This window comes from Lynx rufus, unplaced genomic scaffold (assembly GCF_022079265.1).
Source record: "Lynx rufus isolate CCGP_SWC_20201006 ecotype Redwood Valley unplaced genomic scaffold, mLynRuf1.p SCAF_17, whole genome shotgun sequence".
In the NCBI taxonomy this organism is placed as follows: Eukaryota; Metazoa; Chordata; class Mammalia; order Carnivora; family Felidae; genus Lynx; species Lynx rufus.
The window spans coordinates 25,006,694-25,033,342 of record NW_025814831.1 but is presented as its reverse complement, the minus strand read 5'-3'; the positions used below and the strand labels follow the sequence as shown (position 1 = coordinate 25,033,342).

The 26,649-nt window shown below is 38.2% G+C and overlaps 1 protein-coding gene across 4 annotated transcripts in view; it reads left to right on the top strand.

Moving 5' to 3' along the window:
• Positions 1 to 26,649, top strand: part of NRXN3 (neurexin 3) — a 1,502,570-nt gene that overhangs the window by 540,257 nt on the left and 935,664 nt on the right. For all 4 annotated transcript variants that reach the window (XM_047079783.1, XM_047079782.1, XM_047079785.1 and 1 more), the window contains 2 exons: positions 2,526 to 2,729; positions 8,691 to 8,717. In XM_047079783.1, coding sequence (XP_046935739.1) covers positions 2,526 to 2,729; positions 8,691 to 8,717 — 231 coding nt within the window. The remainder of the gene's footprint in view (positions 1 to 2,525; positions 2,730 to 8,690; positions 8,718 to 26,649) is intronic.

Sequence of the window (26,649 nt, the reverse complement as noted above, 5' to 3'; positions counted from 1 at the left end):
TTTAAGTTGAATACATCAAAACAACCATTTTAGGGCTCACTGAATACTCTAATGTCTCTTAAAAAGGAGTGTACATATGTATGTAGGTGAGTATAGTAGAAGGTACATAGTAACAGTGATTAATAGTGTTCTTCATTACACAAACACACAAAGAATTGTGCATATTTATATGTAGCATATTTAGAAATGGATGCATTATCTATGTTTATATAATTTTATGTGTTCATAAATAATATACAGCTTTAAATAATGACGTGTGTATGACACAAACATATACACAAGGACACCACACTCTACCATGAGGCATTGTAGATGTGCTTTCAGTGCTTAGGAACATGGATGTGTTCATGGCAGAGCCCTCTGACAATTGGGCAGAATGGTTAAGGATATAGCTGTGAGAATCAAACTGCTGGTGTTCGACTCACAGCTCTACCATTTGTTATCTGTGTTACCTGGTATCTATAAAATCTAATAATGATTATTTTCCTCTTTGTGGTGTTCTTATAAGCAGTAATTGTCTTAGTGCATGTAAAATTCTAACAAGCACCAGGCAAATGATGAGTTCTCAATAAATTTTAGCTATCATTATTGATCTTTTGATTCTGCTCTTCCAGGAAATAGTTTCTTTCGCATCTGGACCATGTTATGTTTCCCATCTAAGAATGCATCTTCATCATATGTCTTTTATTGTGGCAGTGTCTGTAACTGTCAAACCTTTATTTGTAATCTTAGAGTTTTCAGATTGTAATGTACAGCCATTAGCATGTTGTGGGTATTACCCAGGTGGTGGTTGCTCCTTGGGAATGAGCAGGTGTATTTATATTGCTTGTATAAATAGGGTGGTGGTATGATGGTGATATAGACTGTTTTGAGTACCTACCATGTGGTTGGGCTGGTATCTTCCTGATCTGGTTTTTTTATACATAAAGGCAGACAATTTTTGTCTCTTGTTAACTGTTAGGTCCACAACACTTAGAAGAGTGCCAGGTACACAGCATCAGAAATGAATGCATCATGGTACTTCTCAATCTAAAACCATTCACTTCCTATATCTTCCCAAGTCCATTGATTTTATTGCAATATCAAAGAACAGTTATATAACTACTTCTCAAAATATGCTTGATGCTTTTGTTAAATTTGATAGCTTGTTTTTATCTCAGAATTCCCCTTCTTTCTTTCCTCTACGTATACAGATGCTATTTTATCTGTGACAAATCTGATGCCATCACCTCTTTCATTACAAACCCCATTCATCTACCAAGAACATCTCAGACTCTACCTTATCTTCTCTACTCACCTGCATACCACAGTCTCTGTGTGGCATGAATGCCCTGAATGCCCCTGGATTTATAGATATTTCCTGGGTCGGTCATTTAACCATTTGTATATTCTAGTACAGTTACTTCCACATGCCATGTCTCCCTTCATAGCAGGGTCCTTATCTGTTTCACTTTTGAACCCTCCATAGTACATGTAGGTAGGTAGCAACTATTTGGCAACAGTAAATATTTAATGAGGGCCCAGTGAGTGCTAGATACTGAGCCCAGTGACAGGTTGGCTTCATAGGAATGTGAGTGATTATTTCTGTGTTCTCTAAAAATATTTGCTAAATGAATGATTGAACAAATGCACATTTTGAGCAGCATGGTGTGGTAGAACAGGTCCTGGCTTTGGTATTGGACATACTGGCTTAAAATCCAGGCTGTCTGACTTTGAGATGTTAACATCTGCCTTCAAGACCCTTGGTTTTCTATTCAAAGTAGGAATGATATATCTATGTTGTAGCATTAAGTGAGATGATAACATAATGGGGTGGAGTGGGAGGAAGGGGGCTCCTAATCAAAGTGCTTGGACCAGAGAAGCATCAGATTGGGTAGAGTTTCTCCCTCATAAGAGTGCTATTTGAATAAAATGACTGACTGTCAGGGTGTCATTATTTTTGTTGTTGTTGTTCTAGCTCTAGTTCTGTAGATCCTCTTTGAATGGGTGAAGCAAACTCGTATAGTGCCTGGCCACTAGGGCTGTTACAGGACCAGACCTGGGCTGCTGCTCTTTACTCCTAGAAGCTCTGGCAAATGTCTGTTTGCTGTGTTGGTTAAAAATTGCTGTTTTCCTCCTATTCTTAATGAAATACTTCCAGGAGTCTAAGTTTTGTTTAATGCATTTTTGTTTTGTCTACAGCACGTAGAATTAAATTATTACTATTTGTGGGGGCATTTATACATTTACAAAACATCTTCATATCCATTATTTCATTTGGCACACTTGCTAAGTCTGTGAACATGGTAGGGCAGTGACCAGTGCCACTGTATGCCTTTTAAAGGCAAATAATGAAATAGAACCTCAGAGTTTAAGTGGTCTGCCCAAGGTCACATAGGTTAAAAGTGGCAGCACTGGAGGTCTATCCAACACGGGTCACCTGACTGCAAATTTGGTGTCCTCTCCTCCCTACTCTACTTACCCTGGAAGCAAAGAGAAACTCTGATATTCTTTATCCTGACATTCTCCTCCATTCTTCTTTGCAGAGGCGTCCATCTTGAGCTATGATGGCAGCATGTACATGAAGATCATCATGCCCATGGTCATGCACACTGAGGCAGAGGATGTGTCCTTCCGCTTCATGTCCCAGCGAGCTTATGGGCTGCTGGTGGCTACTACCTCCAGGGACTCTGCGGACACCCTGCGTTTGGAGCTGGATGGGGGGCGTGTCAAGCTCATGGTTAACTTAGGTATCGTATGAAGTACCCTCTGCCACTTCGTTTGGGCTTGTCTACCCTTTCTTTTCTGATTTTCATTGGTTTGATTGAATTCTTTGTTTGTTTCTTAAAAGTTAGCTGCTCACCTCTTGTTTAATAGATCAAGGATAAAACCTAACAGCAACAAACACCTTCTCCTTGTTTCTGCATGAGGTTTTGATGTCAATTTCTGGTTTCTGACAGTGGTGGTTTTTTTTTTTTTACTAGATTATTTATTTTTTAAGTTTCCTTTCTTGGTTTTTTGGAACCGTTTAGCTTTGTGTAAAACACGCTACTTTGGTCCATCTTTTGATCAGTCACATTGCCATTAAGTCCAACTCCTTGGTCACCACTCAAAACAGTCAAAGCTGAAGGCAGAGATAGGATAGCAAATGGAGGCAAAATGGAGGTTGGGTTTGAGAGACCTAAGCTTTGCGAGTAGGAGGAGAGCTTCATTGTTTCTTTATCTACAATGACTATTCAAATGGGGAATTCTGGTGGCACTGGTATCTCTTCATACTTTAGCCTAGTGGGGAGGACAAGTCAGATTTTTTTCTGATGTCCCATTAAAGAAATAATCCTATAAGTTTATAGAGTCTCTGACATGTAGAAGGAGAATGTGGCTCCTGATATGTATCCTCTTCTTCCTTCCTGACATTCTTACCCATTATCTAGCAGCCCCTTTTATAAAGATTGTCCTGTCACACTGTTATTCTCCAATTTATCTGCCCTCCTCATGTAATACATATCAATTTTTCCTTAGTATTTAAAAATTATGACAGTTTTAAATTTGCAGCTTTATTGTTCTTCCATTGCAATTACATGTAACATATACTTTGGAAACTCCCCTCCTGATGGCCTCACATTCTCTCCTGCTACTGACCTTCTTGACTGGATTCTAATTGATCTTCTATGGAGAATGGGGACCTCTTGATTTCTGGAAGGAAAGAAACCAACCTCATTTCTACTCAGTAGAAAGTCAGTGCCCTATGTCAGCAGGATGAGTAGTATGGTTGAGTTCAAGCTTCCTAAGCTATGGATTTATTTGGGTATATAGTATATGTTTGGATACAGAGCTCCTTCTTAAAGATTCCAGTGGAATGGGTTGTCAGAGGCATGGAGAAGACATGATGAACAAATATACCAGACACAAGACCATATAAAACCTTAGATGGCCTAGTGGGAAGGTGGGATTTGGAATCCATACCAGTCTTACCTGCTGTCAGGTCAACTGGTTGTACTTGGAAAATGCCTACACTACAATCCTAAATATCTCTAGGACACAGAGGACTGTTTTGAGCAGTGGCTTTAGTTATGTCTTTTTTTTTCCTTCCGATTTGCAGCTTTTACAACACTATGCCCTTTTTCTTGTCCGACCTCATTTGATTTCTGTTGTTAGTGTGTCTCTTGGGTTTTGTTGTTGTTGTTGTTGTTGTTGTTTGTTTGTGTATGTGTGTGTTTGGTTATTTTTTTAATTTTTTTTTTTTGCTGGATCTTTGTGTTCTTGAGTTTTTAATTCTCCCCACCATCAACCATGGTAAATCAAAAGATGGTATTCAACCCTTCAAAGGCCCAAAGCCTGCGGCCCGCATAGCAAACAGCCTTGAGAACAGAGTGTACTGAGCAGCCTGCAGGGGCTGGCAATACCCCTGTCCCTTTCACCTTCCCTTCCCTACACCATCCTCCCTACCCCCATCAAAGCAACAAAAGAGCGTGTATGACCTAAAACCAACAACCAGTAGCTGATTGTCTACTTCTCTGAAAAATAGCAGAAGACATTTTGAAAAAATAAAAAAAAACAAAAAAATGAACATAATGACTTAAATAGCTTACAGAAAAATATGATGACAATTTTTAACTCTGCATGTTTCAGAGCAAGAGAGAACCATATATATAAGGATGATTAGCCCCATGGGGCCCTGTGGAAATGTATACTGTTTTTAAACAGAAAATATATTTTTCTTCCTAGATGTTGTTTTGTAAAGATGAGAAAGCCAGTGGTGGTAGGTCTCACATCTTAGGAGGAGAGATGGGGTGGAGGAAGATAAAAAGGGATGAGGAAGGAGTGGACAGATTCTCTTACACACACACACACACACACACACACACACACACACACACACAATCAGAGGTCCCATGTGTATTCCTAGAAACCGTTATTTTTCTATTTTAAACTCTGCCTCAACTATGAGAGAAGTGCTTCTCAAGGAGACTACTTGACTTCTAGCACACACTCAGTCTAGCTCCTCTGAGGTACAGATATCTTAGGCAAAACAGAGTAGGAGAACCTTGTGCTTTTCAGAAGCAATAGTGACTTCTTTTTCCCCTGAAGAGTAGGATTCACCACAATGACTGGTTTGAATTTCTTTAACTTTCTTTCAAACCTAACTTGAAAAACCTCACTGAAATTCCCTGTGCTTATGTATACAAAACTGTTCACATCCATGCTTCATTTAAAGGTTCTTCTTACCTTCCCTCCCCAAATATACTCCTTTATGAATGTTTTCTCTCCTTATTATGAATTTATTTTTCCCTTTTCATTGGAAGAGGGAAGAAAGCATCTCTAAGTAGGGTTTGCATTCACATTTATTCCACAAGAATTAAATTCAAGCTGATCAATTTGTTCACCATTTCAATTGTGTCTCTTTTCTAGCATATGCTCAAGTGATATTACAGTTTATTTCAAATTGGTCACACATATAAGCTCATAATATAAAGTCTAGTATGTATATATTTCTCTGATGTAATGTATCCATCTCCTAAATGTCAAGGAGACTAGGCTTTCCTGAGGGTCTTGATCTCTGAAGACAGACAGATGTGGTAATAGCTGGTGTTGAAAAAGGTCCTACAACACTGCACATTTTTAAAAGTTGAGAGATTGGCTACTGATCAATCATATTTTGATCTCTTACAATTAAAACATATAATAATTTCATTATCATAGTATATTTAAAGATTTAAAAACCTTATTTCAGTCGCCCAGTAACTTTATGAGATAAATCATGCAAATGTTTTTATGCTTACTTTTACAGATGTGAAACAAAGAAATGTTTGACTTTTCAAAGCTAACATAAAAAGTTGGCATTGGAGTTGAGCCTAGAACCTGACTTTCTAAAATGCTGGATCAACATGGGTTATCTATTATCCCCACAGCTCAATACTGTGGATCAATGACGTGGTGGTCTTGATGACTGCTTTCGTGATGGTTACCTTTTAAACACGCACAGAGGGAATCTTTTTTCCTTAGTGTCTGGTTTGGATTGAGCCATATGGCTGAAAAGTCAGTCAGTATTGACACCTCATTTGTGGCCCTTTAGAGTCCTCAGCAGAATGCCAGCAACGCTTCTTCAGTGGTGGAGGCTCATAGGGAGGCTCATGCAGTTTGGTTAATTGCATTCCAATTCTCCAGATGTTCTCTCTGGCAACAAAGACTTATTGACTGCCATTTACTCTGTACATTGTTGAAGACACATTCACCTCTTCCGTGCTCTCAACCCAAAGCTCATCAATCTAGAAAATAATTTCTCTTCATTTACTAAAATAAAATAGAAAAACCTAAATTAAACATAATGAACAGCACAGACATACACAGACATGCATATACCCCTCAGATACCTTGCCAAGGCTAAGGCAGAGGTAGAACTTTGGCTGCTACTGAAGAGAGATCTAAAGGATGTTGCTTTCCCAACCCAGTTCCAAAGATTCACTTTTCATTGAAAAATACACCCTCACTATCAAGACCACCTTCTCAGAGCCTATGAGCAAGGCACTGGGGTACATGTTTTTTTCCCCTTGAACTACTTATTCTTCAAGTAAAGAATCAAAATAACCCATCCCTTCTTGACTTAACCAGTTGTCTACCATCTTGAAAGCTCCAGTTCCTCACATTGGTTTAGAGACACCATTCAGTTCATGGAACCATTTGAGTGTAGCCAGCACCTCTCCCTAAACCAGGTCCTTGTCTAAGAATACAATCTTCAACAGCATAAGAATCCAAAGAAGAGAACCACTTCTTATTTATAGTTCTCAGGTTTGCTGCTTTAGGCCCACTCTTTCTCTTCCCTTCTCTCTTAAGCGTGTGCATACACCTGTTTCTCCTGTCTCCTTAGTACATCAGGAAGGGACATCCCTCCAGCTTTGCCTGATGGTAGGTGCAACGGGTAGCGGAAGCCCCACCCCTTCCTCCCTACTTGCCCTCCTCCTTCCTAGTCCTCACCAGGGGCATGGCCTCCTCTGTTTGGTGATCGTACCGGTTGCTCCAGGGCTGTTTGCTCCCACTTTTCTGTTGCGGTTGACGACACATGACAAACCTAACCGCACGAAACCAAACCCAGATTTTTCTCAAGAGATGTTCTTCTGGGGAACAAATAAGCATCCTGCCTCCTTCCTCAGAATGAGTGGGTGTCATATATTTCTCCTCTCTGGATTGCACACAGTTTCATTCTGCCCTGTCCTTTGCCACTGGTTCCTTTTTCACTTGCTTTCTTAAAATCGTTTACTTTGGGAAATTCAAATGGTGGCATTATCCGTGAAGAGTCCTCCAAACTATTGGTTCAACTTTAGGCAGAGGAGCTCAGTTTCTAACTATTTTTCCCTGTAACTTTTTTTTTCCTTTTCTTGTTTTACTTCTACTTTTTAGTATCTAGCTTTAAACTAATTGATATTGGAATTCCCACAAGATATATCAAATTTATCTTCAACTGGGCAGCTTTGTAACAATCTGAGACATTTTTTAACCATTCTACCTAATCCCCTACCAATAAACATTGACTCTACTCAAAACCTTTTGTGCTGGATGTCCACGACTCTAAAGACATACTAATAAAAGGATAGATACTCTGATCTCTGGCATAGGATACCCTGTCTGGTTACCAGCACTGGAAAATTAGCCACCCTTTTTTCCCTTTCCTTCCTATTAAACAATAAAAAAAAAAAGAATTTTCTCCCCTCAAGATGCAGAATCATAGAATGAAATAGGTAGGATGTCAAAGGTGCCTGAGACCTCCTCCCCATATACCTGTCTCGCCTTCTCCTTGAATGCTATAGGCACGTGATTTAGTCTGAGCATTCAGGCAGGAAGACGGAGATGGGCTTCATGAGTGGGTTGGTCTGGGAGCCTTTGAAACAACAGCAGAGAAACCAGTCAATTGTATTACCATCATACAGCTCCTTTTACCCTACACCCAACCCCACCTCTCTAAAATCTGGGATGGGTGTTTGTGCGGTTAGCTGTTTGCAAGTGGCCATTTTATGACAGGAAATGACCAGGTGGTATTAACCCTTTCCTTATATCTAGGGATAACGGCAGCTCTGCCTACACAAATTTTTAGAGCATCTGGGGCCCAAGCAAAGAAGAGGGTGGCGGGAGTTTGTTTTTAGAAAAAGAGAAAGGGTTAAATACTACACTGAGAAACTTCATGAACAAATCTTTTAAAAAATTAATGTGTCAGATTGGTAATATATCTTTGGAATACTAATACAAAAATTGTGTCGATGCTACTTTTAAAGACAAATTTTGAGAAAAATCATTATGGGGGCAATAGAATATAACCTGCATTTGGTGGGGAAATTTTTGCATCATTTTCCAAGTTGAACAAAATTAATATTTCAAAGTTCAGGTTTGAAATACTTTATATAAATGAATAGGTTTTTGAAAAAAAAAGGAACAGCATATTTGGTGTCTATTGTGGATATATATGTATATCAGTATATATCTCTATACATATGTGTATATATATATGTGTGTGTGTGTATATATATATGTATCCAACTTTACTAAATAATATACTGTACATATACACCCACCCTTAAACTTGTACATACTGTATATATATAAAATGGCCACATTTCTTGCGTGTGTCTGTCCCCGGAAGGGTGGACTGATTGTTTTTGGATGTCTGCAGCTGTTACCTTGAAGGATGCGATTTCATCTTTCATTTATTTTTCCCCATCTAGACTGTATCAGGATAAACTGTAACTCCAGTAAGTTTTCCCTCAAGTTTCATTTTGTTCTTAAAAAAGAAAAAAATTGGCTTTATTTTGTTTACTGTTTTATGAGCTGTTTTTTATTTGAATTATTTTATGTTCTGACTATGGAGTTGTGGGGGTGGGGGAGCTGGGGTTGACCAGATGAAGGGCTGGTGAGGGTAATGGGCTGAGTGTGGCTCAGGGCTTGGTTTCTGAACTGGGGCGGGTCCTCTCTTCTTTCCTTGCATTTGCTTTTTATGCAGAAAAGGAGGAAAGGGCACCTGTATAAGCAAACAACTTGAAAATGAAATAAATGGTAATTTGTTGTTTTGGGGAAATAATCCTCAAGGGTGGACCAAAAAAAAAAAAAAAAGTTAGAGCAACCAGAATGCACTTCTCCACTACCAAAAGCTTCAGAAAATAACGGCAAAGTTCCTGGCCCAGAAGGTGACTGCCAACTCTGACGTTTCTTTCCTGGCATTTATCACTGTAGGGATTTTTTTTCTCAGAGGGTAGGCAAAGCATTATTCTTGGTGATAATGTAACATTTTAACCAAAGACTCGAGACACAGTCTGGCTCTTCTGAATGAAAAATTGCAGCCTATTATTTTTACTTTACCCCATTCAAATATTCTGGTTCTTGAAGAAGAGTGTTAATGAAGTGCAGGCTGAATATTACTTACGTGTTTCTTCTTCTGCCTCACAAAGGAACATTAACTGGAGTCATGAGGTAGGAGAATAGGAAGAGAAAGAGGAAGGATGGGCAGTAAGAATGTTTAGTTGATAAAATAAATAAAGGAAGAAATATATTTTGAGTCTTATAGTATATCAGTTAAGACAAATAACTAAGGTAATTAGGGTAGTGAGCTATAATAAACAATCCCAACATTCTAATGGCTTGACAAAAGAAAGATTTACTTTCTTGTTCAGGCAGAATTCAATACCAGTGACAGCTCTCTTCAAAGACATAATTCAGGCATCTAGGATTCTTTTATGACCTGGGTCTACCACTTTGGAGTTCTTCACTTCCAGCCATATCCATAGGGTAGAGAAAAAGAGCTTGGATGGTTATGCATTGTGTTTTTATTGCCTTGCCTATAAATGATGTACAGTATATCACTTCTGCCCATATGTTGTCAGATATGACTCCATCCAAAATGCAAAAGGAAGTTGGGGAATATGGTTGTCCTGTGGACCCAGGAAGACAAAATTAGATTAGTTCAGCATCTAACACACATAATTCTCAGTATTATCTCTTAATTTTTTGATTCTTTCCTTACTAGGGTCTTTCTGTAGGAAAAAAATAAAAAGGAAATAATCCAACTTTTATATTTACTTGTTTGTTCCATCACATTAGATATTTTATAGGTGCTACTAGTTTAACCCTCTTTCTTGGGAGATTATTTCATCAGAATGACAAAGTAATAAAACCCAAATCCACTTTCTTTTTGTCTTTTTTTTTTGGGGGGGGAGGGGGAGGGAAATGTTCCATGTAAATTAACAAAAGAAATATAAAAAAAATCGATATAAACAACCACTTCCTAAAGTAGAGTGCTTTATGCTTGTCTTGGCGTCACTTTCAGCTAATTTAAGCAGTGTCCTATTTTGCTGTGTTTAAACATTTCTAATTAGCCAGAAATTTCTCATGATATTTAGATCATTAAAGGCCTAATTGAAACATCCTTTTTTTCTAAAGACTGGTGTTTTCTCTTTCTTTTAAGTAGCTTTATTGAGATATAATTTCCATACCACAAAAATCATCCACTGTAAGCTTACAATTCAGTGATTTTTATTAAATTTATAGAGTTGTCTAGATACCACCACAATCAAATTTTAGACCATTTCCATCACTTCCCCAAATTTCCCTCCTGTCCCTTTGCAGTTACTCCCTGGCCTTACCCTTAGCCCCAGACAACTACTAGTTTGCTTTTATCTCTATAAATTTGCCTTTTCTGGGCTTTTCATATAAATGGAATCATATAATATGCAGTCATTTGTGTCTGGCTTCTTAAAAAAACATATATATACATATATACATATAACAAAAAACAAAAATATATATATGTACATATATACATATAACAAAAAACCATATATGCATATATGCATACATATACACATATAAATGTGTATATATATATATATACATGAAAAGTTTTTTTCATTTGCTTAATATTTAGAAGGAAATAAGATGGAGCTGAGCATGAAGGTGGAAAAATCTCATTCAAGGTTGAATCTGGCATCTTCTGGCATAGATGCCTATTTGCAGAACAGAGAACTGAGGTAGTTATTTGATCAGAATATCAGGATTTGCTTTTTGTGCTCTATCCAGACTTTATCTTGTAATTAATTCCACATATTCCATCTGATCAGCCATGAAAAGTCATCGTAAGACAAGTTCCAGAATTCTTTCTTCTAGGAAGACAATACCTCTTCTCCAGGTCATATATGCTAGCAGGTTTTCTTTTTTTTAAATTTTTTTTTTTCAACGTTTATTTATTTTTGGGACAGAGAGAGACAGAGCATGAACGGGGGGAGGGGCAGAGAGAGAGGGAGACACAGAATCAGAAACAGGCTCCAGGCTCTGAGCCATCAGCCCAGAGCCCGACGCAGGGCTCGAACTCCCGGACCGCGAGATCGTGACCTGGCTGAAGTCGGACGCTTAACCGACTGCGCCACCCAGGCGCCCCTGCTAGCAGGTTTTCTAAACCTGATAAAAGATTTTCTATTCAGAGCCACCAAAACTATCACTGAGAGGAAATATGTCAGCAAAGATGTGTTCCCTACTTTGATCACAGTATAGAAAGGGTATAACTAGTTTTAGTTCAATATTTAGATAAAGAGCCAAGATTGGATTTTGGAAATCAACTTTGAATTCTTAAGATAAAGCTCTAACATACTAAGGAAGTTAATTTTGGCTTGAACATGAGAGAATATATAGTGCCCACTAACTGAACAGTGGTTGAATAGAAACAAAGGAAAATAAAGCGTGAGTCCTTTAATCTAAGCTCTTTAGTGCTGAGGCATGTAGATGTGTACTGAGCGTAGTGTAGAGTCACAAAGTAAGAGTGTTAAATTTTCTTAAAGTTAATTTTAATTGTTGATTTGGAGTAAAACCTTGAATTGAAACTAAAGTGATATATTATGCAGAAGAATGCAAATAAATGTGAATCCTATTTAGTTCATGAATTTTATGTTATAAGAAAAACTAAGAGTCAAAGACGTCATTTTTATTATGTATCATCTCTTTTCCATCCCTGGCATTATTGGCACTTGGGTGGAAAAGTACGAGAAGGCTATGCAACTGAAACTGGTACAGGAAATCAGAATTCCTAAACTCCTCTCCCTGTGGACTAGATGTCAGAATTCATAGTTCACTCTATTATAGGATCTCAAGTTGTTTCCGTGATAGGCGTGCAGATCTTTCTTCTTAAGCAGTTTTTGGGATAAGATTGCTTTGTATCCTGAGTTTGAGAGAGAGGAATTTTCCTCTTTTCTCTCAGTCTTGTCTCCAGGTGTCATTTCAGTAGAAGTCAGAGGGTGTTATTGCTTACATTTCAAAGCAGAGTTTCCCCTTACCCCTTGAAGGGACATGCTGAATCAAACTTTGACCATGTTTGAATGTGAGGTCCTGAACTTTTGCAGTAATTCTTTTTTTTTAGAATGCCTGTCCCCTGGAAAGTCAGGTAAGATACAGAATGACATCATCTATGGGATTTTGTTTTTCTTCATCTGCTGCAAAACATTTGGGGAAATGGCTGTTTCCAGGTGTTGGTGTAACACCCTTTTTAATGGAGAAAAGAGCATGGAAAAGAAGGATGATCTAGTATAAGGAGAAACATTGGGCCAGGATAGAGGACAGTGATCTTGAGAGAAAAGCCTCTTCTTTTGGACTTTGTTGGCTTGTCCTTCTGTCAGTGACTTTGGCCCACCTCCATGCTGAGGGTTTCCAAGAAGAAGAAACATTGTTTTTAAAACAGCTTCTCTACCTTCCTTCCTCTCTTTGTCTTTTCCAATTCCTTGTCTTTCCACCTGGTATCTGTGGATATACTTATCATTACTCATTCTAAATCTTGCTACCCCTGCTTTCCAAATCCTCCAAGAATACCACATCATAAATTCTTCTCTGGCTTCTATCACCAAACATATATTAGTGTACGAATCAAGGTCTTTGGCTGAAATTGGGACATTGTTGGATTCGGTTCAGTTGGCTGGATTATTCAAAAACATATAAGGAAATTCCAGCTTAGAACATACTTTAAATGCAAAAGATCAACAGAGTTGGCAGCCATCATGGTGATTGAACTGTTGGGTGGCCTGAAGCACTGCTAAAGAAAACAGGGATGTTTTCTGGGGAATTTCTGGAGGAAATCACCTGTTCCTATGGTTCCAGTTCTTTGAGGCTGGAAGCACCCTAAGAACCATGCAGTTTTGAAACAAGTATGGACTTCTTATTGGTCTCATGGATGTTTGCTCAAATCAAAGTATGGAAAAAGGTTTGTTGTTCTTTACCTTGTCTGATTCTGACTATGTCGTACTATTTCCTAGCCCCTAATTTATTCTCTCCCTTTCAAGCCGTGCATAGCATAGCTTGAATAAATATAGTGGACTTATCTTAATTATGTATGAATTTAGCATGAGTGTATTTAGTGAACACATATAAATGAATATCAATTTCATTCTTTTGTTTTTTTTGCCTTTCTGTCCTCTGAAAGGCTAATTCTTCTGTGTATGGTCATTTTCTCAATCTTTCTAAAAAGATTCACCTGGAAATCGTGAGTTTGTGTACATGCCTAGTTATTTAGGCAGACGTAGAACCCCCTCCTCCAACTACTTTGAACTTGAAGCCTCAATTTATCTCTAACAAGGTTCGTTTTTTTCTTCTCAGACATAAAGGAGAAAAAAAGTAGAGTGCCATGCAAAAAAGTATATTGACCTTAAAACACTTGAGTGTCGCACTGTAATCATGTCAGAGAACAGCTTTGGTAATGCTGTCCACTTCCATAGACTCTGTTATCTTTGGAACATCATAGAAATGCACAATTATATAAGAGCTGTATGAAGATAACATCACAAGGATATGATACCTCCAAGTCATACCTCTGAAGGCCACTAGTATTTACTAAATATTCCTTCTCTTGCACCTGCTTGCCTAGTGCCTGGTTTTTGCCTTTTGTGTTAGCTTCTGTGTCTTGGTCTGTTTTTAAGCAGACTCAATTTCCAGTGTTTTGGCCAAGTCAACAGCGTGTGGGTGTTTCTTGCTTAATTTAGGCATAGCTTAGTGAACTGCAGTTTTTTAAGCTAGACTTTCATTTTTTTTTCACTTCCTTTTTCTCTTTCTTCCCTCTGTATGTTATCAGTCTATGTGGCTTTATCTTTAGGTCTGGTATATCTAGAAATTCCAGAGCTGACTTGTTTAGCTCATCTCTTTAATTCAGAAATTCATACCTCGGGTCACCCAGGAAGGCTCACTTCTTCACTATTAAAAGTTTTCTGAGAAGGAAATTCTAGAACCCTCTTTGGTATTTCTTCCAATATTTGGATAACCTACCTGCCAGTCATTTGCCTGGCCATATCACTTCTCTTAGAGTTTTAGCGGAGATGGAAAATCACAGAGCAAGATCTTCTATGTGAAAATGTATTGTGTATCAGACTATCAACATCACACCTGAGATTCTATTTCCATACTAAATGATTATGCTTACTTTTCTACTTTTCTCAAAATCTTATTTAAAAAAAGTATAATTTTGTTTCTCTTGGGAATGTTTTATATTTTTTATAATGTAAAAAATTGTACTGGCACAAATGTAAAGTAAAAAGTCTCACTCTCATCCCTATTCCTAGAGTTCAAATTCTCTTTCTCAGAGGCAACCAGAATTACCAGTCTTTTGTATATTCTCTCAAAGAGAATCTGTGAGTATACAACATAGAGCTGTAACCATATTGTACCCCTCCTCTTTTCCCTCCTTGTCCTTCTTGACATGGTATTTAACACATTCTTCTGAATCTTGTCCTTTTTCACTTAAAATGTTTTAGGGACTGTTTCATCTAAGAATATTAAGGTTTCCTTTGTCATTTTTTTTTAACATTTTTCATTTTTGAGAGACAGAAACAGAACATGAGCAGGGGAGGGGCAGAGAGAGAGGGAGACACAGAATCTGAAGCAGGCTGCAGCCTGTGAGTGGTCAGCACAGACCCCTATGTGGGGCTTGAACCCACCAACTATGAGATCATGACCTGAGCTTAAGTTGGATGCTTAACTGACTTAGCCACCCAGGTGGCCCTCCTTTATTCTTTTTTTTCAACGTTTATTTATTTTTGGGACAGAGAGAGACAGAGCATGAATGGGGGAGGGGCAGAGAGAGAGGGAGACACAGAATCGGAAACAGGCTCCAGGCTCTGAGCGGTCAGCACAGAGCCCGACGCGGGGCTCGAACTCACGGACCGCGAGATCATGACCTGAGCCGAAGTCGGACGCTTAACCGACTGCGCCACCCAGGTGCCCCTATTCTTTTTAATAGTAACATAATACTGCATTTTATGGAGATATTATAGTTGATTAAATCAGCACCCTGCTGATAAGCATTTATTTTTATTACTAATTTTTTTTAGCTTTTCACTACTACAAAAAGTAAGAAAATGCATGTATTTTTTGTTTGTTAGTCTTTGCGTGCATGTACATGATTATTTATTGGATAAATCCCTAAAAGTGGAATTAACTAGGTCAACAGATAAGTGCATTACAAAAGGTGATAGATATTGCCCAGTTGTCCTCCAAAGAAGTTGTACAGATTTACATTTCCACCAGCTATATCAGCTATAAATGAATGTTTGTTTCCCCTTACCCTTGCCAAACACTGTATAATCAAGCTTTTTATTCATTTTCTCAAAACAGCTCTTTAAAATGTTGCTGTCACATATTCCATTGAGAGCCACTATCACCCATACATCTTTTCCATCCATCCTCTCCTTCAAGTGTATGTAGGGACCCTTGTTATTAGAAACTTTGGTGAGGACTTAGCCCAGAAATCTTTCAACAGAAATACACTGCAGCAGTATTTCACATCTTGTTTTTGTTTTTAATCTTGTTTTTGTTTTCTAGGAAGCAGGGGTGTTGTAGAAAGATGGCAATGTGTTATGGTAATTTTGTGTGATTTCCCTCTTATACTCCTGTTTATCTACATTAGAATCCCAGCAATGAGGTGCTTTAGTGCAATTGCCAAGAGCAAGGAGGAATCTGGAACCAAATAGCCTGGGTTTAACCCTTGTCTCTAACACGAATGATCTATGTGTCTTTGGACAATTTATTTCAGCTCTCAGTTTTCTTAGTTGTAAAATGGGCATGATTATAGGATCTGCTTCTCTGAATGAGAACACAACCTAGAACATAATATGTGCTATATGTGTGCTGGTGGTGATGATGATTAATACTGTCCTAGTATTACGGCTGAAAAGATGATCTTTTGAGAACTATCCTTGTCCAGGAATGGATAGCTACATATTCCTAAAACCGTACTTGGTAGCTTAATAGATGCCTGTAAATTAAGCATCCTACTGTCTCCAGTCAATTACTCAGGAAAATGGTAAACACTTCAAGGCCATCAGAGTTGCATTGGATTTTGCACCAGTAACATTACTAATAAGACTATTGATGAGACCATTGTGAGGTCATACTGGGATTTTTTTTTTTCCATTCATTGCATTTTGATAAATAAAAACTTGATCTTAACCCAAAACTAATGAAAATACTTTGACTTCATGAGTTCTTCTGTGTTTGTTTCTGGGAGTTTGACATCATTAAAAAAAAAAAAACACTTAATAGTGTTCTAAAATGAAAATATTATCTGTAAAATGTACAGGTCTGATTAGATGATATCATCACATTTGTGACTTTAATAACATCTAATATCAATTTCATATACTCTAAATGGGAACCAAAATAAAATCTAATCAGAGAAGTAAGAGTTTTTGCAGCAAGGGTATAGGTTTCTGGCTAAAACATTACTGTCCAACTTCCATGGCACATTCCTGTTATGGCTTTAAAAGTCAAATTCATGCAGACCATAATTAGAAAGGAGAGCTAGTTCACCAAGAGGAGAAAAGAGTCACCCTCTTTTTAGGAGATCTGGTATTTTAGTTTCAACCAGTTTGTTGAAGCCTAGTGTGATGAATCAATATGTTAAAGATTCACACCTGTACCTTTGGGTAACTAAAATCACACATATATGCCATACGAAGGCTGGTGGCTCAGTCGTTATCACATCTGTATGTGATTCATATGTGATGCCCATTAATGGAAAAGTAATGACCATTTAGCAGTTAGAACTGCAGTACAATCCATCCCCAACTTCTAGGAATGTCCTTTGAGAGCCGATTAAAAGAGATACTAACAGAAGAAACTTCTCCTTCAGTGGCTTTAGCTAAGGCCACTTTTTCTCTGATTTAAAAATGGTCCCTGGGCTCTAGGATACAAATATATCACCTTTTGGTTTGCTTCTATTATGTAGTGAGCTCCTGGTTTAGAAAAGTCCACTAAGGACGGGGCTTTAACAGTTTTTGTTCATCTGGATTTTAGATGGGGTAAACAGATTGGGATCAAGTACCCAGTTACAGAGTAGATAGGAAGTGAGAGTGACACAGTAAATTATAAATAAGTGGCTTCCAAAAGAGAGTGTGTTTTGTCTCATCAAAGGAAGAAGTAGAGGAAATAGCAGAAAAGGAGAAAACAGATTTAAGTTAACTGTTAACTCAAGTTAACTCAAGAGTTAACTCAAGACCTCACAAAGTATAAGCAAAGTTAATAGAGTTATTGGATTCTAGGAAAGATTGCTAAATGAAGGAGTAGAGTTTCTCTAAGCATCTTAAAAATAGGCAAACACCTTGCAAACCTAGGAATGATCTTATGTGAACTACCCAGAGAAGAGAGGCTATATAGACACCTAGAAGTGTTTACAAACCACAGTTCAGGCCATTGTACTTAATTGTGTTAAATTGGTGTCTGTAATTTGGACATATGTGCATACATATAGTGGTATCTTATGTCAGCACAGTCTGAAATTTTATGCTGATATTTGCCACTGTTTGATTCTCATGACCTAAAGCTACTTGGATATAGGATATGCTCAATAAATACTTAGGTCAATGAGGTGATGAAATGTGCCCATCCCTCTACCTTAATTTATTATTTATATAAATACTCTTCGTAAAGGTACAAGCTGAAAAACTATGACTTTTTGTCTCATCATTGTAAAAGGAAGAAAATTAAACAAAGAATGAGTTTGGTCTCTTACCCTTGAAACCTAAAAGAATACATATTACTTTCTCTGTAAAATCAGAGATTTCAGAGAAAATGAAGATTTTGGTGAAGTCTTATTTGGCCAAGTTTTTGTTGAGATCAAGAAAATTTCATAAAGCAAGATAAATGTGTATTAGTAAATATTGTATATTGTCACTCTTCCTTGTTATTCCAAGAACATTCATTGAGAGTTAACTGGATTTTAGATGTTGATGCCAGTTTTAGGGGTTTATACTATGGATTTCCAAGGAAAATGCAAAAGGAATGCTTATATATATATTGGGCACCCTTCCCCTTGTTTTCATTTTCTTTTTCTCTAGAGAAATTGGAACTCAGGTGTATGTACAGATGGCTCCTGGCTTACAATAGTTTGGCTTATGATTTTTTTTTTACTTTATGATGGTGTGAAAACGATACGCATTCAATAGAAACCATATTCTGCATTTTGATGTTTTCCTGGGATAGTGATAAGCAGTATGGTACTCTCTTGTGATGCTGGGCAGTGGCAGTGAGCCATAGCTCCCACTAAGCCATGCGGTCATGAGGGTAGATAAGCCATACACTTACAACCATTCTGTTTTTCACTTTCAGCGCAGCATTCAATAAATTTCATGAGATATCCAACACCTTAGTGTAAAGTAGGCTGTGTGTTAGATGATTTTGCCCAACTGTAAGCAAATATTCAATATGAGCATATTTAAGGTAGGCTAGGCTAACCTGTGATGTTTGGTAAGTTAGGTGTATTAACTGCACTTTCTATTTATAATATTTTCAACTTAATGATGGATTTATTGGGATATTCACCCCATTGTAAGTTAAAGAGGATCTACATCTCTACAATCCTGGGGCGTCTGGGTGGCTCAGTTGGTTAAGTGTCCGACTTCTGGTTTTGGGTCAGGTCATGATCTCAACAATTTCATGAGTTTGAGCCCCACATGGGGCTCTGCACTGACTGTGTGGAGCTTGCTTTCGATTCTCTCTTTCTCCCTCTCTCTCTCTCTCTCTCTACCCCTCCCCTACTCATGCCGTCTCTATCTCTCTCAAAATAAATAAATAAAGAATTAAAAAAATCCAGATGAATTTCTCACAGATTTTGTTCAGGGATGGTTCATTTCAACATTTCAGTTCAACATAATAGTTTCTTTTGTTCACAATTCATTTGACCCTTGAACAGTGTGAGGGGTAGGGGTTCCAACCTCCTTGCAGTTGAAGATCAACATATAACCTTTGACTCCCCCAAAACGTTACTATTAATAGCCTACAGTTGATCGGGAAGCCTTATTAATGACATAAAGAGGAGATTAACACATTTTCTATGTTATATGTATTATATACTGTATTCTTACAATAAAGTAAGCTAGAGAAAAGAAAATTACTAAGAAAATCATAAGTAAGAGGAAATATATTAACAGTAGTGTCTGAGAAAAAATCTGCAAATAAGTGGACCTGCACAGTTCAAACCCATATGTTCAAGGGTCAACTGTATATGTGTATTCCTTGTGTTGAGGTCCTGCACACTGGTATCTGACCACTTGCCGGGAGCCAAGTGAGGTGAGTTCCTGCTCTCCTTTCAACACCAAATATTTCAGACACTAATTTTGAGTAAGAATGGTGTTTGTTTTCCTTTCTACTTTTGTACAATTTCTTTTTGTACTCTAATCCATTTTATTTATCTAATACACAATAAGATTTACAAGGTGACAAGTTTAATAAGTATTAGTGTTAGGCACAGTTTATATTTTGAAAGTTAGGAAGGGCCACTTTATCAGTGATCTGTAAGATGTGCTAACATTATCAACCAAACTCTGCATTCCTGTTTGGTGAGAAGATAAATAAATCAATGGGTATACATCCCTTTCATTGTTCCTAAAAATGCATATGTATGTGTGCATGTGTGTGCAGGTCTGTGTGTATTCTAGCAGGTGTCAGTTACATGTTACAGAGAGGAAAGTTTAATTTGAATTGTTTCCAGAACAATTAGCCACAAAGTGTAAGTCTACCTATTGATTCAGAGCATCCCAACAAACACAGTTTTTCTCAACTTCAGCACCAATTTTGGGAAGAAAACTTAGAGACCAGGAGTTGTTGCTTTTAAAAGAAATGGAGTAATTTTCTGGCTGTTCTGTTGACCAAGTGACTAAAATCACGGAGCTTTCTAACATAAAGATTATTGGAAGATAGGGAAATAAACCGTAAAGGGATATATAAATTTTCCTTCCAAAAATAAACTTCAGAGTAAATCTGATTATATAATATCTGAACACTAAAAGATTACACCGTTATCACCAAAGCCTTGTGCTGGCACTTTGTCAGAAGCAGTGTTCAAGGTGGCCCCTGGAAGGGCCCTCATTAGGGAGTAGAAAGCAAGAGAAAATATCAAGGGGTAAAGGCAGGAGGTATGGAGTTTACTTATAATGATCTAATTGTTCATCTTCCTGAATAGCTGATGTTACATTGCAGTAGAAAGAGGTTAAAAGGCGTATGTGTTTGAGAAGAGAGACAAAATATATCAGAGATCATGTCTCCTGAAACAAAGTCCTGAATACTTATGAGCTCAGGATCTTCCCAAGAGACCTGCTGGAGCACATTTTTTAATATCAACATATTATAAGTGGGAAACCAAGGCTTATGGAATCCAAGTGCATCGCCTCAGGTCTCAGAGTGATTAGTAACAGTCATGAATCTTCATAAATTCCATTTTCTGATTCTTTCTTTAAAAATTTTTAATGTTTATTTTTGAGAGAGAGAGAGACAGGTGCGAGCAGGGGAGGGACAGAGAGAAAGAGAGACACAGAATATGAAGCAGGCTCCAGGCTCTGAGCTCTCAGCATAGAGCCCGATGTGGGGCTTGAACTCACGAACCACGAGATCATGACCTGAACCGAAGTCAGATTCTTAAACCGACTCAGCCACCCAGGTGCCCCTCTGTTTTCTGATGCATAATCAAATGAACATTCTATGTCACCTAAGTCACACTATCTTATAATGATACCACAGGACATTTTTTTTTCTTCAGAATTAGTAAAAAGAAAAAAGAAGGAGTTAGGGACCACTGCAAAGGTACAAATTAGAGAGGATATTATGACCTAAACTCTTGGATGTGGTAGGAACAGCCACATAAATAGAATGAAATTTAGTTCTGAACCTTGGAGATGACAGAAATAATATTGGTAGTATCCACAAGTGTGGGCAGGTTCAAATCTGTAGCATAAACAGAGGGCTTACTCCTCTGTTGCAGGGGTAATAAAGAGGAAGAAAATTGGAAACACTGAAGGGAGAGGGAAGAAGGCCCCCTTATTTCCTGTGAGTCGGTTTCCTGTGATCGTCAGTTGGGGAGCCCTTTTCCTTCCTTCCATCCCCAGAACCTGAGGGAAAGGAACTACTCTCATGGCCGGAATGAGGATGCCCACAAGAGTGGGATGGCGAGAGCAGCAGGGACAAAAGGCTCAAAAGAAGCAAAAACGGCAGATGGCAGCAACAAATGTGTTCAGGACAGGCAAAGAGAAAGAGAAAGGGCACACAATATCCCTTATGGAGCAGCAGAAGAGCAACGTGTCTTATCACTGTAGAAAAAAATCAGTATTTTTCTGATCTCCCAGAGAAAAAGAAAATGCAGAGGAAGATGAAGACGGTATGATGAAGCCACTGGGCTAGGGAATGGTTAGAGAATGCTTACAACTGTCTTGTGAGAAGGAATTAATATTTGAATTTAAACTCACACGACGTACCTGTCAATAGTTGGAATGTTTAACTTAACTGTTTTACTCACGGATTGTTATTTACAGGAAACCCTTTTGATGAAGGAACCCATTAAAAAAAAAAGGCTTACCAATTGTCAGGAATAGAAATGCTAGATATTGTAAGACCCAGGTACTTATCCTTAGCTGAGTTTATCCACACCTTTACACACCTAGTGGAAAACAGAAGTGTGAGGATCTCACGATTAACATCTCAAAGGCATGAAAATTAAATAATAAGTGAAGACACTACTCCATTCTTTCCCCTCCACATTTTCCCTGAACGATTTCCTCTGTCACAGCAAAAATGGATGCTAAGTCCATTCACAAGGACATATGCAATAAAATTTTGAAAAGCTTTGCTCTTATTATAAAGTGCATCAACTTCACAGATGGCTACTAGTTTTAGTAAAATAATAGCAAAGAAGGAGTGTTTTTTTGCATGCCAGGCATTGGGATGAGCAGTTTGCTTGCATAATCTTATTTAATCTATATTCCAATCTTATAAAGTCGATGTTATCTTCATTTTAGAAATGAGAATTAATTATGCAAAATGCTTGCCCAGCTTAAGATTCAGTCTTTTTGATCCCAAAGCCACAGCTGCTCGCCGTGGCACATAGTGTCTCTTCTGCTTAGATGCTGCAATGTGCATGCTCAAATATAAGCAGTCCACCACCCAGGACAAATGCTGATGGTCCCCATGCAAGATGCCCTTCTAGTCACCAGTAGTTCCTGTTTGGTTTTTAGGTTAATCTTTCTGTAACCTTGACCTTTTCCACACTCAGGCTTCCTTTCCTCAGCTTTATGGGCACATTAGTGGCCCATTTTTGTTCATAACTAGTGTCTAAGGCACTGTTTAATTCTATGACTGAAAGTTCCTTAGCATTTAGGGATGCCTAGGGGATGAATTAGGAAGTATCATACAGGCATGGAGATGACTAAGAAGGGAGTAGTGCTAGAATGCTGTAAGTGATCATAGCTTAGTCATCTGTGTGCCCAGTGCTTTGTTGGCCATCCTTTTGTAATATTGGTAGTCCTTGTTGGTTTTTTTTTTTTTTTTTTGTCTCTGTTGTACTCTCGTACTCTCGTCTTAGCAAACAGATTGTGGTCACTCAGATTTCCTGAGGTCTCGTACACTTCTCTTCCTACCTTCATGCTTTCTCTCATGCTCTAGATAATGTTTCTCCCTGTGTCTGCCTGCCAACGACTGCTTATCTTTCGTGACAGCTCAGGGATCACCACTCATGAGAAGACTTTCCTTTTACCCCAGGCATTTCCTTTTGTCCACCTCTAGGTTCCCAAAGTACTCAGAGTACACATCTTTCAGAACTTACCACATTGCTTTGTTTGCCTCTCAGTGTGTCTCTGGAGCCAATGACTGGCCTCCTCACAGTTCAGGAAAATGTTCCATTTATCATTGTGTCTTCACTGGCTAGCACAGTGGCTGGCACACATATGGTTGGAATTAATGCACATTTATTGAGTTAATTAATAATGATACACTTGATGGCTTGACACTTTGGGCCACAGGAGAAATCCACATGGATGAATACAGATTTCTTAGAGGAAAATTTTTCGATGTTTACAAAGAGGGAAATCTCAGCAGATCATAGCTTACCATGATAAGGACATTTGTTCAACTCCTACAGAGAAAATATGCTTTTAGAAATCCTTACTAAATACTGATTAGAAGGCTAACATTTAATGTGAGGAAATGTGATTTCAAAGCAATATGATTCTTCTTTTGCCTAAATGGTACTGGTTCAAAGAGATATTTAAGGGGGTTCCTGGGTGGCTCTGTCGCTTGAGTGTCAAACTTTGGCTCAGGTCATGATCTCACAATTTGTGGGCTTGAGCCCTGCATTGGGATCTCTGCTGTCAGCCCGGAGCTTGAACCTGCTTTGGATTCTGTGTCTTCTCTCTCTCTGTCTCTGTCTCTCTCTCTCTCTCTCTCTCTCCCCCCCTTCCCCTGCTCATGCTCTCCCTCTCTCAAAAATAAACAAATATTAAAAGAAAGAAAGAGAGACATTTAAGGCACAGCCTACCTTTGTGGAGTATTGCTTTGTACATGTCAGAGTGTGTTGCTTTTATGTCTCATCTATCCTGGATGAAAACCTTTCCTCTTTCCTCTACCGGTTTTTACAAGCCTCTGTAAGCTTCAAACTGATCCTAAAGAGAATAAGGAAGATAACTCAGCAGAAAAATGAAACAAACACAAACAACAGCAGCAGGAGGAGTGACAGCATTACATAGTGCAGAGAACAGAACTTTTGGGCTCAGTTACACCTGCTCATTAGCTATTAGTCCCAAGGCGATTCCTCTGTGCCATCATTATTATTAGTAATAGCTGTAACATCATTTGATGAAGAAGAAAAATATTTGAACAGAAGCCTAGCTCCCAACCATGTGCTTTCCATCCCAGCATTTAAACCAGCACCAAAGAACCAGCATCGTCCTATGGCCTGGTATCTTATGGCTTGAATTGCTCATTGATCATTTGAACTTGGAACGATAGAAACATCGGTTTTCCAGGCCTCCTAGCTACTTGTCTAATGTTTCTGATTTGTCAAAGGGAATTGCTTCCTTTGTAAAATATTTTATAGAAGGCAGGACAGGAATTGGCATTTGAAGAAGTGGAGTGTACCCAAGATAGCTTCCAGGGTTTTTGTGGCGGGGTTTTCTGGCAGCCAGTTTAGAATCTTGTGTGAAATTAATTCAGGACTACCTGCCCCGCTCCAATTAGGGTCACATTATTAACAGGGAGGGTCCTCATCTACCAAAGTCACAGGGACCAGGGGTTAGTTTAATCCTAGAGGGGTTAAGCTGTCTCTGGTAAAGTTTAGTGGTAAGTGATATCCAATTATGTATTTGCCCATGATGAAATATATCCAGAAGAAATAAAAACAGCAACAAACTCATATGGGCTGGCATTTAATGAGCATCTATTTTGGGCCAGGTAATATTTTTAGTTGTTACGTATGTTATATCCTTTAAGCCCTACAAGAATCATATGTGGTAAGCAGGGCCATTTATATAATTTGTGGGGCCTAGTGCAAATGTGAGCCTCTTGTTCAAAAAGTAGGGGAAAATATTTCCTTTTTTTTTTCTTCTCTCAACCTATTAAGGTGATGTGTTTTTTTTTTTAAATTTGCTTCTAATATGTTCCCTCCAGCATGAAGATATGCATGGCGTGAGTATAGACCCTCAGAGGCCCCCAAGACTTTACCCCATGACTCTGCAAGTTGGGGCAGAAAGTAGCAGCAGTTACTGGGTGGAGCTGGAAAAGCAGGTGGCCAAGAACTTGCTCTGGGGAGATAAGACCACTTGTGAACCAAGTTTCCCATTGAACTTCACTTATAAAATGCAAATTCAATTCCTTAGAATTCCCTAAAATTCCTAAGAATTTTAAGACAGTGATTGCAGAACCTTGAACCCTAAACCTAAAGGGTTCTGTGTGACTGTACTGGTTACATACTGTACAAATAGATATTATTATTTGAATTTTACAGACAAGGTAACTCCAGTCATCAGAAAGTAGGTTTTTTGTTTTTTGTGGCATATTTGTCCATCCTGTAATTACTAAAACATACTGTGCCTATCACATACATCTTGGCTTGTTGTAAATCTTGGTAGACTTTTAATCCTGCATTTTGTAAATTCCTAATTGCTCCTGAATGTCTTTCCTCAAGGTCAAGGATAAATTATGAATCCTATGAATTATCCTTTCCATAAAGGTTTACATAATGGCATATAATAAAGTATCACATTTTCCTGGCCAATGGAAACTTGCTTTATTTTTGAATAAATCAAACTCCTAGTCCATTTTTACTGTACCTCCACCTTCAGAAGTCTGAATTATCACTTATAGATCATCAGAAACTAGAAACAGAATTTGGAAATCATCACACTAATGTGCCATTGCTGCAGAAATCCCTTGGACTAACTGAGGAAGGGGGTGGAAAGAGCATTCTGGGAATAATTGACCATTCACCATCTTTAGAACAATGCTGTCTGACACCTTAGTTTCTAATTTGTTATTCCAGATTCACCCTTATCTAATCTAAAGATAATCAAATGAATGTCCTTCAAAGGGAATGAATGCAAAAACTAGTAGGCCCCATCCGAATATTTTAAAGAAAAAGCTCTGTTCTTTCCAACAAATTCCACAGAATCTTTGGAACAGAACGGGAGTAAATTGGTTTCAAGTTAATAAGTGAAAATAAAACACTTGCTGTGGCTATAATGAGTGCCATTCCTAAGGGCTGCCAGACCATGACATTTTTCAATGTCTTTCTGGAAAGAATAATTTATGTAAGCTTCCACTGAGCAGCCGTTAGTAGCTTGCCTTGCCCCTGCCTTCTTTGTGATTTGGGGCACTGCAGTGCAAGCTGACATGCTGAGCTATTTGGCTGTCTCAGCCTCATGGCCAGCTCTTACTCAAAACAACGTCAGGGGAATATGACAACATCCCTCCAGGGATGTAAGCTAGATTTCTTAGAATAATTGTATTCATGGAAGAGAATTTCCTTGTACTTACAGTATACTTTGTTCTGTGTAACAACATAGTTAGGTCTGATTTTATTGCCACCACCTTTGAAGGCATATATCCACTCTCTTATGGAGTAGTTATGTCTTTCCACTCAAATTGTCTTACACCAAGGAACTGGTTTGTTGGGACTCTGTATCCAGATTGATGGTTTAACCATCACGACTACCTGCAGGCAGCACGTGTTTATTAATGAGGGTTTGATCACCTTTTCATGTGATTACATGTCAGTTTAGTATTCCCTTCTAAATCGCCACTTAGTTTATAATTCAATTGTTATTGATCCAAGAGCTATCAGAGAGTAATTGATTGCAAGTTACATGTTTGGGAGGTAGGTTAACTCTCAGACTCACTCTATTTGGAGAGAAT